At 42.1% G+C, this 15,002-nt stretch overlaps 1 protein-coding gene across 1 annotated transcript; it reads right to left on the bottom strand.

The window, feature by feature from the left end:
* Positions 1-239: 239 nt before the first annotated feature.
* On the bottom strand, positions 240-14,666 carry frrs1l (ferric chelate reductase 1 like). The gene is made up of 5 exons (XM_008113040.2): positions 14,312-14,666; positions 10,272-10,356; positions 9,060-9,198; positions 6,965-7,211; positions 240-4,227 (listed from the first exon to the last, which is right to left on the bottom strand). The coding sequence occupies exons 1-5, from the start codon at positions 14,559-14,561 to the stop codon at positions 4,055-4,057; spliced, it is 894 nt and encodes a 297-aa protein (XP_008111247.2). The 5' UTR covers positions 14,562-14,666; the 3' UTR covers positions 240-4,054.
* Positions 14,667-15,002: the final 336 nt, after the last annotated feature.

Below are 15,002 nucleotides of genomic sequence, written 5' to 3' on the forward strand. Positions count from 1 at the left end.
TACACAAAAAGGCATAAATTCAGACTGTCTCAAATACAGTACATCTATTGAACTGTCAATTGCCACAAAGTTTTCATTCATTCAATGAGCCTACTGTATTTGGAAGCCACAATTAGATTCAAGCCAAATCATTTTCTAGCATCTTTGAACAGAGAATTTCACATTCTGCCTCCTTTTAGAGCACTGCATACTTGCAAGCCTATACACTGTTTTATTGGGGATGGCACATTTTCATTAACTGATCCCATTATCAATTTTATTCATATTCCCAAGTACACTTAGTATTGAATGGCAAGTCAATATACATTTAAATTCCAGTGATTTAATGTGTCTTTTGCAGTTACAATTACCCACAATATTTAAGGCCCTTCCTTTAGACTTAGAAAATATATTATGTCAGCAAATTACCTTAATAATCTTATTAACATGATATATATTAAATTAAAAACAATTTACAGTTAGAGAGCAGAATAGCACATTGGAGAACTTACCATCACTCTTGCCAAGGGAAAGGGACAATTCATAAATGGGTTAACTATTGTTGCCACCCAGACTAGGCAAGATATTGTGTTACTTAAATGGAACCTCTAGCCATTCTCATTTCCTGCTTCAGTTCTTTCGTAGATCTCACTGCCAAGGAGAAGGAAACTTCTTGCCAAGAAGTCTTAACAGCCAGCAAAGGAGCCATCTGGTAATGGAATCTCCCCGAGCAGACATGTACATTAGGGTGGGAGATGGCAAGAACATGTTTTAATGTTGTATTACTTGTCGCAGATCCCTTCTACTAAGTGAGGCTCTGAGTGAGGAAAATGTTTCTTGTTTATAATGGTTACTGAACATGACTACAATTGCCAATGTGGCTGCTGTGTAATTTCCTCTACAAATGCATTAGTAGAAAAGACAACCGATATGGATGCATGCTATGATCCATCTGGTTAATATAATAGATGGCACCATTATTCCTAGTGAGCTGAGAAGAAAGGATTAAAAGAGGAGCCCCAATTTTCTGAATTCCCTAGTGTACCTAAAACATTATAATATGTATTCTATCAGGATCACCATAGCAGCCTGGAGCTGGCTGTTTCGGTTCTCTGGCATAAAGGGAGGTGGGGGGAAGGAATTAGGAATTGCAGTTAACAGACTGTGGATAGTGTTTGGCTACTAGAGGGCGGATGCGAGTTGGGCTGTTACATCACAGGGTGTTTTGAGTAGGAAATCCACTAGTACTGTTATTCAGTGATTGTGGAAAGACAAAATAAGTCAGTTGCCTCCAGCGAATTATTGTTGTGAGCTTGATTTCAATTTCAAGAACTTCCAGAGTTTTACATAGCCTATACCATTGTTTTTTCAAGGAGTGTTTTGAATGAGGACAGAATGAAAGAAGTACTATAAGTTGAAAAAGATGGAACCCTAGATATCTTGGGTAGGAAACCTGGATCGAGCCACAGAGAAACTGGGTTAGTATCATATTTACAGTGAGGTAGAGTAACGGACAGGGCAGTGAGCTCTGAAATCCTTCTGTGGCAACCTGAGTGGAACAGATCAATGGTCTAAAGGGCGACTTACATATATAGGGCTTTGAGAACTTTGTGGAAGTCCCAGGAGAGAAATCTATGAATCACAAGGGGACTTAGGAGAGTAGCTTCTCTGAGGAATCTCTTAATGTGAATGTGAGATGAAAAATAGGATACAGAGTGTTACCATTACATATTCTCGGAAGATACAATATTAAAATTGAAATGTCCCTCCCTTGTGAGGTTTTCTTGGATTACTGCAACAAACTCTACATGGGGCTGCCTTTGAAGATGGCCCGTAAACTGCAAATGGTGCAAAGGTCGGCAGCCAGGTTGCTAACTGGAGCTAGTTACAGGAAGAGGACAACACTTCTACTGAAGCAGCTCCACAGGCTGCCGATAAGTTTCTGGTCCCAATTCAAAGTGCAGGTTAATATCTATAAAGCCCTAAACAATTTGAGTCCCGTTTATCTTCATGACTGTATTTTCCCCTACAAACCAGCGCAAGCTCTAAGATCTACCAGGGAGGCCTTGCCCTCTGTCACAAGCATGGTTGGTGGAGATGAGAGAGCCTTCTTGGTGGTGGCGCCTGGATCTGTAACTCTCTTCCCAGGGAGATTAGATTAGCCCCTACTCTGTCCACCTTCCGTAAAGACTTGAAAACTTGGATATTCCAATGTGCTTTTGAATGGCAATTTAGCTCCCGATCAGTCCTGCCCAGCCCTAAGTTATTGTTTTGTTTTTTTCAGCACTTTGCTTCCAACCCCAGCCCTATAGTCTACGTTTTGCACAAGCCCTTGCCTGCCCTCTTGAAACTGAACATACCCGCTTTTTCCGGCTACTGGTTGTTGATGTCGGTTGATTATGTATTTCTTATGAGGTTTTTACTTTTCTGGTTATAATTGTTTTAATTAGATTGTTTATTTGTTCTATGTTTTAAATTGTGTTTTACCTTGTAGTCCTTCTTTATGCTGGGCTTGGTCCCCATGTAAGCTGCCCCAAGTCCCTTCGGGAAGATGGTGGTGGGATATAAGAATAAAGCTATTATTATCATTATTCTTGCTCATCAGTGTATGACCCTCCTTTCCTAAATCAAATGAGTATTTTAGGGATTTAAATTGAAGAAATAAGGCCACATAAAGTGGAACAGACATAAGACTTCTCCTGGGTAACATAAGAAGAACTGAAGCAGCAAAAGATGGGGACTATTGTAGGTTCATTTTAAGCAATGCAGTGTTTTTGCTGCATTACTTCTAGCTTGTCTGTTGCTAGCTAGACTAGGCAGATAGCAACAGGAATTAACCCATTAACAGATGGACCCTTCTCTGCTGGCTGACAATTGTACACATTTCTCAGTGGTCCCTTAGTACCCATAGGAGTGGGACTCCAGGACCCCCACAGAAACCAAAATTGGTGGATTAAGTCCCAGTATATACAGTGACACAGTAAAATGATGTCCCTTATATAACATGACAAAATCAGGGTGTGCCTTTTGGATTTTTAAAGAAATGTTTTTCAAGCATGGATAGCAAAATCTATGGATGCAGAATTCATGACTATAGAGGGCCACCTGTATATCAAGATCCTACCCACAGCTTTACAATTAGAGCTTGAGATCTAAAATGTGGGGACTGGATCCTCTTTGTGCCAAATGCATTAGGGGACTTGGCCTGCTTCATGACATCATCAGGTCCCAATCTCTTCCTCCTGATGTTCAGCAGGGTAACAATTTTGCCCTTCCTCCTCCTCCTCCTCTATGCAGGAAGGAAGGACAAGGGATTAAGTTGGGTTGCTCCTAATTAAAACAAGTGCCAGATAATCCTGTTTCATTCCAGCTCCTCATTAGCTGTATGAAAAGAAGCAATTTGCCCCTACCTAGCAACTTCAAATATTGGCTAAGAACAGTTTGCCTGACCCCTTCCTCCACTCTAGATAGGGAATAGGGAGAGTAGTTACAAATTCTGACAATTGCTCATGAACACCAACCAATCGTATGAACAATTTTATACGTATTCTCACTTGTGTATATGTGGACAAGGGCGAAGTAGCAAAATCAGGAAGAGTTTTCTTTCCAGAAAACCCCTAAAGGCATGACTTCAGAAGATGAGGCAAACGGAAGGGTGGGCTTGATTTCAGGCCAGATGGGGAAAATTCATGAGCTGGATTGTGCCCACAGGTCAGATGTTTTCTACTACAGTTTTATATAATGCTGTCCTGTGCAGATTTACTCTGAATATGTCTGAAACATTACTCCTTAATAAGTGCTTTTAGGAACACAACCTCCATTTTCATAAAACAAGCTATGGTATAACTCTTTTACAAGTGTTCAGTCAATTACAATTGTTTCAAAATGTCATGATTATTTGGCACATATCTATGGCTCAGGCAACAGTGAGCTCACAATTTTGTCCTTTAAGGAGCAGAAGCTGTCAATAAATTACAAGGTTTCCAGCAATAAAAATTCTAATATAAAAGGCTCCCATCCTGAGCAAAGCTCAATAACAAATTGTCTCAGTTTACTCTATGTGCTGTATTTCTCATCATGGAGTTCCCATCAATAAATAAAATGTCAGTGCAACGATAAGCAGCAAGCAGAATGGAGAAGAGAAGGTCTGATAGGCAGCTGATGGCATAAAAATGTCTTCATACTTGTAAATACTGACCACCCTCTCTGAGACAGGAGGAGAATCTATGTCATGCCGAGTTATAGAACCTAGAACAAGTAAAGGAGAAAGATAGGAAGTATTAGCACAGCTGCTTTAACTCTTATTATATACTAGCTTGGGTACCCGGCAGTGTCCGGGTTATTTAAAAAAGAGATTGTTTTGGCTATTAGGTAATATCATATAGTTAATTAGCAACAGTGTTTATCAGAAAAAAAGCCAGTCTTTGATTTTGTTTGTTATCAATGCTCCCATTAGAAAATACATAACAATGTAGGTGAACTACAATTCCCAGAATCGTGGGTCAGTCCTCTCCAAAGCAAGCCTGTATGAACAGTCGGCTATGTTGGGTCTGTGTGCCAAGTGTGGTCCGGATCCGACGTTGCTTGGGTTCAGTGCTCTCTGAATGAGGATGGACTACAGCTTCTAAAATCAAGGTCACTTCCCACAAACCCCTGCAGTATGTTCAGGTGGTCATGGGGTTTCACTGTGCCAAGTTTGTTCCAGTCCATTGTCAGTGAGGGTCACAGATGCAGGTGAACTACAACTTCCATCCTATGAAGACAGTCCTCCAATTCCCTACAGCAGGTATCAGCCAGATACAGCCTCTTGGGCTTTCTTCTCAAGCCCTTCCCTCTCTCACCATCCTGTTGTTCCTTCCTTATTTCTTTCCTTCCCTCTTCCCTCCCTCCCTCCTTCCCTTCCACCCTTTTGTCCTTCCTTCCTTCTTTCCTCCCTTCTTCCCTATCTCTCTTTCTTCTTCTTTCCCTTTTGTCTTTCCTTTCTTCTCTTTTTCTTCCCTCCCTCCTCCAGTCTCTTCCACCCTTCCTTCTCTTCCTCGCTTTCGTTCTTCTTCCCTTCTCTTTTTTTCTGCCTTCTTTCCTCCTGGGGGATGTTGAAGGTAGAGGAGAAGTGAAGGTAGAGGAGGAACATAAGGGGGGGGGGGGGGACTGGCTTCAGCCAGGGCACAAGGGAGCAATGGGTTGAAAAGATTAGGAAGAACTTCCTGGGTACAGGCTGCCTGGGAGTGTGGTGGAGTCTCCTTTTCTGGAGGCTTTTCTGCAGAGGCTGTCTATCGGGACTGGATGGCCCTTGGGGTGTCTTCCAGCTCTAGGGTTCTATATCAGAAGTAGGCAATACAGTATGCCATGGAGACACTTTTCCTCTCCCATTCACCATCTCATCCTGAGGAAGGCCAATCCCTTTGGGATGAAAATGTTTCCCGTCTTCCTTTCACTTTCTGTCTCCGAAAGAGAAGAGGAGGGGGAGGAAAGTGCAGGCAGGGGACTTGGGGAGAACCCCCTCCCTCCTGGCCTGCCCATGCTGCTCCTGCGGCTGCCAAGTTAGAAAATTTCCACAAGCCTGCCCTCCAGAATGTTCAGTTGCTGATCAATTCCTCTGTTTGCTGTGTGCCAGAGGAAATGGTTAAGGAAATGGTTAAGGGAGAGGCAGTGGGAAGGGTCATGCAAATTCCACACCAATGGAAAGAGAAAGGAACCCTGGGAGGTGTCTTTGGTGGAGAAAATTGTCGCCGAATGAAAGCCTTCACTTCAGTATGGAGTTTGTGAAGGACATTGACAGGGCTCTTGGACATATTCATAGTGCTCTCTATAACCTGCAACGTCCTTCTAGGGAGGGATATGGGTTCTCCTGTTTAGTGGGAGCTATAGCCTATTTGTGGAAGTGGACTCTGCTTGTGTGAACAGACACCCATGCCACATACACACATACACATTTTCACTTTTATTATGTGTATAGATTTTGGCTAATCACTTTTAAGGGGTCAATCTGGTTCTACAACTCCTGGTTTTTTGAAAAGAACAAATGAAAGCTTATATCCACAACATTACATGTGTAAATTTTCCTCTATTACTAACTTGCTTCTGGAGTTCTCATAGCTATGGGAAGGGGAGAAGGGACACACTTGCAGTTTGATTTTATTTGCTTCTGCACTATATAACTCTTGGAAACTCATCTTTCATAGGTTTAGGGAACAAAATTGTTGACTGGGGATAGTTGGGGTGGAAGCAGTTGTTCAGTGGCCCATTTCCACTATTGACTATAAGGGCATGCTGGATCCCATCAGCTACAGGACTGTGTTATACCATCTGATTAATTATTTACTGCCAATAAGCTTCTCTGATAGCAGTAATGTTGTTAGTGTACAGCACCAAATGAAGCCTTGTGGAGGCCTGGAACTACACTCAGTTGCAAAACGAACTATCCCATCCCTGGATATATACCTTGAAATTTTGTGGGAATGCCTAGTCTGTTTGCATACAGCAGAAGTCTAAACTAAAGCAAAAAGTGCACAGAAAGAACAGAACCAAGTCATAGAAATGAATAAGGTAAAAAATACAACACAACAAAATAAGAAGGTAAAGCAAAGTTGCATAATGCTAAATAAAATTATTAGATAAGCACAGTCAGAATACATTTAAGAGATTTCAGGCATATCTCTTAATAAGTAAACATTTATCAGCAGTCATTCTCCTAAAGTTTGGAGGAGGGAATGGCAGATGACCTTTCTCGGTATATTTGATTTATTCTGCAGAATTGGATATCCAATGTCACATCAGGAATTCATAACCCTCTGGCACTGTAGATATAATCTGGGGAATGTATGACACCCCAACTGTATAAATGGGTAGTTTGGTAAAAGGAGACAAGCCTTCTTTTAGACAATTTGACCATGGCTTCTGATCAAGGGATTCCTGACACACTTTTCATGGATTCCACTCTTGCTTTATTGTAATGTAATTGGAAGACAAAAGAAAACCAACTCACCTTGAATTGCTGGCCCCCAAGCAAATAAATAGTACCAGCTCAGATGAAGATCAACAATTGTTTCATCCCTGGGAACCTTTACAGGACGCTTGAATCGACATGTTACACGATTATTTTCAAAAATACCTTCTTCATCCCTTGCAGGATTCCTTTGGATCTCTTTTGCCCATTGACCAACATTGTAGAAGTGATGTATTCTGACTCTTCCATTATCATCATGAACACAAGCCATGACATCATCTCCGCCCTAAATTGAAAAACTAAGTAAGGCTTCCATTGTGACATCAGTTCTGCCCAAGAAAAACCAAGCACTTATTCACAACGACATGTCAGTATTAAACAAACAATTAAGACTAATGCTTATTTTTATCAAATTGCTGTAAGAAGTACCCGCTTGTTAAAATTTAAATTTATTTAAATTTTTATTTCTGCCATTTTAGAATTATATATACTCTTTTAGTTTTGCACTGATTGATACGACCATAGATTTTTCCCTTTAAAGCAAGTGACTGCATTGAGAGACAATTCTTATGTACAATGATGAGACTGAAGGAGCCAGTCAAAATGTGCTGCTTCATCTGGTAGAATCTGCCCTCTGTTCACATCATGTGTGTCAACTATCTCCTGTTCGCTCTATGGGTAAACTCAACAAACACTTAAGATGTGATGCATTTCACTCTTCTCTATGTGATTTATCTCTCAAAACAAAATTAAGTATCTGGCACTTTTTTCACTTTCTTGCTCTGCCACCTCTCAGATGTACTCACTCTTTATGTTTCCGCTATCATTCCATTCTGCTATTTTTATGTGCTGTCTCATACTTTGATGCCTCTCCTTATTTCTCTCTGTTCCTTTCCCTCTTTCTCTGTTTTATCTCCCCCCCCCCTCAGCTCTCACACTCTTTCTTATTCTGCTATTTCTCACACTCTGTTGCGTCTCGTATTCATTCTTCCTGTGTGTCTGTTTCTCTACTCCACACTTCTGCATTTTCTGTACTATCAACCTGCTATCAATGGGATCTTCAATTGGGAAAGTGTGTGTGCATGCATTAGTTGGAAGCACTAAGGACATTTCTGACAATGGTCACTCTTTTGCCAGTTTTACCTTCAGGAATGAACATGAAAGAACACTGAGTACTTCTAGCAAGAGGCATTAGTCTTTAGTTAGTCCTCACAGAACCACTGCACTCTCCCTTCCTCCCTCTCAAATGTGGTTTAAGAAATGGATCTGGTAAAATTACTCCAGGAATGAAGCTGCCAGATTTAGCTGCCTATGACCCCCAATCTGTTTGGTGCTTTCCGTTTCTGAAGAGGAGAATAGTAAAAATATATCTAAAAGTACATTTTTAGAATTTCCTTCAAAGACTCCAAAGCATATTTGAAGCTTTGAAATACAGGCAGTCCCCAAGTTATGAACAGGTTTGTTCTTAAGTTGAATTTGTATGTAAGTAGGAACAGGTACATTTTTATTTATATTTATATATTATATATTATATATTTATTTTTCAGCTTAGAATGGCATAGGAAAGGGTTAAAACCCCTGTGGTGATTGTTTTGCTGTCTGTGCCCCTGTTCAGAAAATTTCACCTCACTTTCTGTTTCTGTGATAATTAGATTTTGAAAAAATTGACTTGTTGTGGAAACAAAGATTTGTGAAAAAGCTTCAGTTGAGAACCTTTTCCCTGTAACTCTTTCAGGAGTGAATTTCCCTTTCTACGGGTAGACTTCTTTCACTTCCAGTTGTCTCATCCCTGTTCTTAACTGTGAGTCATTTGTAAATCGAATGTTTATAACTTGGGACTGCCTGTAAGCCCACTTCTGCTTGGAATAGAGTCACCAGAGATCATAAACAAGGATATCCAGCTGGGACTAATGTCTCATATATTATCTTTGCCTAACTCCCAATCTAACAACAAACAAGTTGACATTGGGCATAGTAGGGAAAGGTTCTGCCTATAATTCTTTTTCTTTCTTTTGACTAGTGCAAAGTTCTTCCACTGAAGTGGTCACGTCTAACACAATGGCTATATTTTTTGTTCATTTCTCCAATCACAATAGCAAAACAATGCTTACTTGAACTGTTAATACGTTCTTACCATTTTCTTATCTGAAGAAAATCCTACGGCCACCCAGCCATCTGTCTGAGCACTCAACTCAAACTCTATATCAGTTCCTATTCTGCGATAACTGAGAAAGTAATCACAAGTTTCTGCATTACATCCTGGTTTACCATACCTACATGTGACAGAAGAAAGAAAGCATAACTTGCAATAATTATGACACATTCAAATAACATTCCTGTTAATATTTGTCTATACATTTGAATGAAAAACCTGTTGCTGGGATGAGAAACCAATGAATAGGAATGTAATCTAATAATGAACCATGCTTAAGATACCACTTCTAAGAATAACTGTAGGCTTCTAATAGCGGTGCCTCTGTACATCCCTCTGCATCCAGCTAGACAAGGAATGACGGTCCTTCTTCATCAAAGGAGAAGGAGAGGAAGGAAGGCAGTGGTGGTACTATAACATCATGTCCACTCACAAGATGTGACTGCCTATGAGAAGCCAAACAGAAGCAGGAGGAACCCTTTGCATGTAAATTCATTATGGAAAGCAGCACAAGTGGTAGATACTGAGGAGTTTTAATGGTAAATTAAAAGGGGTGTTCTGGGAATGGGTGGGATAGGAAGCAACTACAGGACAGAAAAGGTGTCAGGTGGTGAGCAAACACTCAAATGTGTCATTATCCCATTGAAATATTGCTTTGCCAGCCTAACGAACTACTGTTAGTTTGGTAGGCGCCTGTACAGTAAGCATTCTCAAGAATATATATCTTCAGCTTCATAAAACCTTCACGCTCCTTGTCTCATGAGTGCAATACAACAATCCTAAATGTTCACTGATTTACTGATATAGATACAGTAGAGTCTCACTTATCCAACACTCGCTTATCCAACGTTCTGGATTATCTAACGCATTTTTGTAGTCAATGTTTTCAATACATAGTGATATTTTTGTGCTAAATTCATAAATACAGTAATTACTACATAGCATTACTTCGTATTGAACTACTTTTTCTGTCAAATTTGTTGTATAACATGATGTTTTGGTGCTTAATTTGTAAAATCATAGCCTAATTTGATGTTTAATAGGCTTTACCTTAATCTCTCCTTATTATCCAACATATTCGCTTATCCAACGTTCTGCCGGCCCGTTTACGTTGGATAAGTGAGACTTTACTGTATATGAGTCCCTGGTTGTAGGTCAGGTTGCAAATATTTATTAATGCTGTCCCATACCAACCTAAAGCAGCCTTTCGTTTTTCCACAGTCATCCACTCTAATTCTTGCAAATGGATCCACTGGAGGGGCAGTAGGAAAGGGATAGCCTAGAAGAATCAAAATAAATAATTAAACAATGAGTGTAACACAAAACACTTTCATTTAATACTATACTGGGAAAGTGACTGCTATTATTCTAGTGACTTCTTATAATTAGGTTTCCATCAATTCGTGTGGCAGATAACAAGGAAGTGGTCTGGAAAGTGGATGACACAGTTCCAGAACCAAACTGGATGTAATATAGGAGATGTGTGAGGAATCATATCTAATACGGTGTCTCCTTTAAAAAATTAAACAGCTATTAGGTGCAGGCAATTCAGACTGGAGCTATAAAACTAGAAATATTAATCTTTTCCCCTCTTTCTAAATCAATTTTTCAATGCCAATGTTATTTATCCTGAGAAGGGAAACCTAACAAGATACTAATATAATGTTTTGAAAAGGGATAGAACCAAAGTACTAAGAAAGAAGGTGGCAACCAAGGATTAAAAAGGCAGCAGACCCAAGGAAGCACACAGGCTTAAGAAAGAAGTCCAGAGAAAGCCTCATAAGAAACTGAATGACTTTACAAAGACAGGAAAGTTGCTGAAGGCCAAAAGAAGCAGAACTGATGGGTCATATTTTTACATACATACCACATCTACAAATGGTGAAAAGTTACAGGAATGTAGAGTTTTACATGGCTTTGGTTTCCTCTGAAAAATGGTCACTAGAAGTTTATCATAACACGACAGCTCTAAGAAAAATGCAGGGAACAAAATCAATTTTTCAACATGAATTTTTCATTCATTGACCTTACAAAGACCTTTGACGTCATTAACTGTAATGCTCTTTGGACCATATTCTTGAGAATCAGATGCCCTGATAAATTTGTGAACATCCTGCGCCTCCTCCATGATGGCAACAGTCTCGGACGGCAATGGCTCCCAATGTGACCCATTTAAAGTGGGATCAAGTATCAAATAAGGATGCATTTTTGCCTCTACCTTATTTTCTGTCTTCACCACTATTATTCTACATCTTGTTGATGGGCAACTTTCCACCGGTATGAAAATCGCATATCCAACAGATGGCAAGCTCTTTAACCTCAGCAGATTGAAAGCCAGAAGTAGGGTCACAACAACTTCTGTTATAGAACTCCAATATGCTGATGATAATGTAGTCTGTGCTCATACGAACACCTACAAGCCACTTCAAACATCTTCATAGCAGCTTATTAAAAGATTGGACTTTCACTTGACATCGAGAAAACCGACGTGCTCTATCAGTAGGCACAGACCCACCTCTCTGCAATGCCAACAATACAGTTTAATGGTGTAATGCTAGAAAATGTTGACCATTTCTGATACCATTTCTGCTCCACAAAAGTTGACATCAATGCCAAACTACAACACCGTCTGAGCTTTGTGAGAGTAGCATTTTCTAAAATGAAGCAGAGTGTTTGAGGATCAGGATTTGTTTATAGAGCTACTGTCCTTCCAACTCTGTCGTACCAATGCGAAACAGGGACTGATTACAAAAAAATAAATATATATAACATTATGAGTCAAACTTCCGGTTGCAGGTCATTTGATAGGAATTATGGAGTTGAAGTCCAAAAGACCTGGAGGGCTGAAGTTTTTCCATGCCTGGAATGGATGCATCCCAAGGTTTTCTTTTCCATAGAGGGATGCTTTGGTGTTGTTACACTTTTGTTTTTCCCTGGTTTTTTTGTTTGTTTGTTTTGTTATTTCCCCAGCCCATGTCGCTGTTGTCGAAACAGCCATCATTTATGATATAGGAATGGGGGAGGGGATTAATCAGGTAAATGGGAAATCCTTCAACTCCCGCTTCCTTCTCTAGGCCCCCATTTGGAGTCCGCCAAGATAATAGAAAAGTACTGAATGCACTTGTTTGCCGCTGTGCATTACATTTGGCAGATTTATTTATTTTTATTTTTTTGGTTTTAGGGTTAGGAAAATTGACGTGTGCATTAGATTGGATGGAAATAAGTGGATTTTGAAAAGGAGGGGTCTAGAGTAGGCATGGGCAAACTTTGACCCTCCAAGCAGGCTCGTATCCACAAAAAAATTCAGGAGGGATTGAAACTCCCCCCCCCCCCCCCACACACACACACATGACTTTTTAGGCCAGTGTCTCCTAATCTGGTACAAGATCTTAACAAGGCCCTGAAATTACCATCATTATGCAAAGGTTCTTCATAGGTAACAGGCCCTGAATCATTACTTCCTCTTTAAACCAGTTTTTGTTGGCCACAAAGAACAATCGTTTCCACAATTGGAAGGTGTTTCTTTCTGTTTTCTTCTGCTTTCTTCTTATTTCCTTTGTCATCAAGACGTTTTCCATTGTGAATTAGCAAGAAGTTTCCAGCCAAGCACAAGTTGTTCTGATGGTACTGTTTTTTGGTGTCTATTCAAAACTTTTATAGCATTTTTCCACTACACAGATAGTGTAACAACCAATGCACCAAGCTTCTGATGACCACCTTTATCCCCAACTTCTTCTCCAAACATCACACAGTACTCACAGAGTGCACCTTGTACATGAAATGAGTAGGCTAACCAGGAAACTGTTTTGAACCATTGGGGTTGAAATCTTAGATTTCTTTGGCAGAGTTTGGATTAGATCAGTGGTTCTCAACCTGGGGTCCCCAGATGTATTTGGCCTTCAACTCCCAGAAATCCTAACAACTTGTAAACTGGGTTGTTGTATGTCTTTCGGGCTGTGTGGCCATGTTCCAGAAGTATTCTCTAATACTTCTGGAACATGGCCACACAGCCCGAAAGACATACAACAACCCTGTGATCCCGGCCATGAAAGCCTTCGACAACAACTTGTAAACTAGCTGGGATTTCTGGAAGTTGTATGCCAAAATCATCTAGGGACTCTAGATTGAGAACCACTGGATTAGATAGTGGTAGACACCCCAGTTTCCAGTTTCCCTAGTTTTCACCTGCAATCCAGGTCAAATCCCCATCCCATCCTGTTCTGCACTTTAGGCTTTGCCTGCCAACTACCACATTTTGGCAGCTTCCACTATGTCAGCTATTGCTGCTATTGCAATGTAAATTGGTAGAAAGGTAGATAATGATAGTGTGAATAAAAATGTGGTTGAGATAGTGCATGTAGTTCTGGAGGGACTCTAATGTTGCTTCAGCACGAGGATTTTGGATATGGATTTTTAACCATATGTTTTATATATTATATTGTTTAAATTGCTTTAATTAGATTTTTATTGTTATGTTTTAATTATGTGTAGGCATCGAATTGTTGCCAATTGTGTACGCCGCCCTGAGTCCCTTCGGGTGAGAAGGGCGGGATATAAATGTTGGAAATAAATAAATAAATAAATTCTTAGACGTTTGGCAGGGGGATCTGATTAACCTGTTAAAATTCGTGAGTAAACTTGGTTGTGTTTTTATTTACCTGAAAATTTTCAGGGGTAGTTTGAATCCCTAAACCGCCCCCTTAGCTACGGGTTTGCCTCCAAGTGTTTGGGACTTCAATTCCCACAGTTCCTAACAGCCAGCTTGAAATCCAAAACACCTGGAGGGCCGAAGTTTGCCCATGCCTGCTTTAGACTCGCGGGACAGAGGCGTCAGGCCTGCTTTTCTCAGGCGGCTTCGAAGGTCTGGAGCGCGTTCTCTCTGACATCGCGGCTTGCCCACGTGCCAACGGTGTCCGTTTCCATGGCAGCCGTTTTGGTCGTTAGGCACCCAGTGGGCGCGAGCTCGGCGGAAGGAGGGGGCGACGCGAGAAAAGCATCGCTCGCGCCGTTTCTCACACCTGCCTTCTTTCCTTCCTTCGCTTGCTTCTCGCCGCCCCGCGTCCTGTCAAGAGCGACTCGGGGGCGCGCCTGTGGGTTGGCCCTCCCCCATCCTACTTTCTCCAGCATGTCAGTCGCCTTCACCTCAGGATGAAAACGCGCCGCTTCCCGCCAACCAACCTCTCCCACCCCTGAGGTGGCCTATCCGCCCGCCTGCCGTTCCCTCACTCACTCACCCTCCTCGGAGAGGAAACGCATATCGTAAAACTCGCTGGCGAAAGTGCCGTAGGATGAGTCGTGGTGCTGCTGCTCATCGGCCTGGGCCCCGCCGGGGTCGGCCTCCCGTCCTCCTCCTCCCGCGGCCCTCGCTCCGCCGCCGCCCTCCTCCGCCGGGCTGCCCCACGAGGAGGCCGGGGGGGAGGCCAGGAGCAGCAACCAGGGGCCCCAGCGGAGCCAGGACCAGGCGGCGGCGGGCGAGGCGGCCATGGCGGCACGGCAGCGGCGCCAACCCCTCCCTGCCTCCCTCCCTGCTCCCCTCCTTCCAGCCGGCTTCGTGCGCCGGCGCCTCAGCCTCCGCCTCTTGAGTGGCTTCACCCCCACCGCCCCGCTTTGGCGAGGCTGCCGCCTCCCTCTGGGTGGGAATCAGGGCCTCGGAGCCGGGGGATTGGGCAGCTGGAGCCTGTGTCAGAACGGCCCGGCCCGCCTACTTTCTCCTTTCTTCGGCTCTAAGGTCGGCCGCACAATGTTGCCATGGCAACGCTGTGGCAATAGCGGGCAGGCTCTTTTCTTCCTTCCACCGTTTCCCTCATACACTGTCTTCCTCTCTTCTTCCTGTCTTGCCTTGCTTTCCTTCATACTCCTTCCTTCCTTCATCTACTATCCTCCCCCCTTCTTTTACCTTCGTCCCTTCTGTCTTCCCTTCTCTTT

Source organism: Anolis carolinensis, chromosome 6, assembly GCF_035594765.1.
Source record: "Anolis carolinensis isolate JA03-04 chromosome 6, rAnoCar3.1.pri, whole genome shotgun sequence".
Classification (NCBI taxonomy): Eukaryota; Metazoa; Chordata; class Lepidosauria; order Squamata; family Dactyloidae; genus Anolis; species Anolis carolinensis.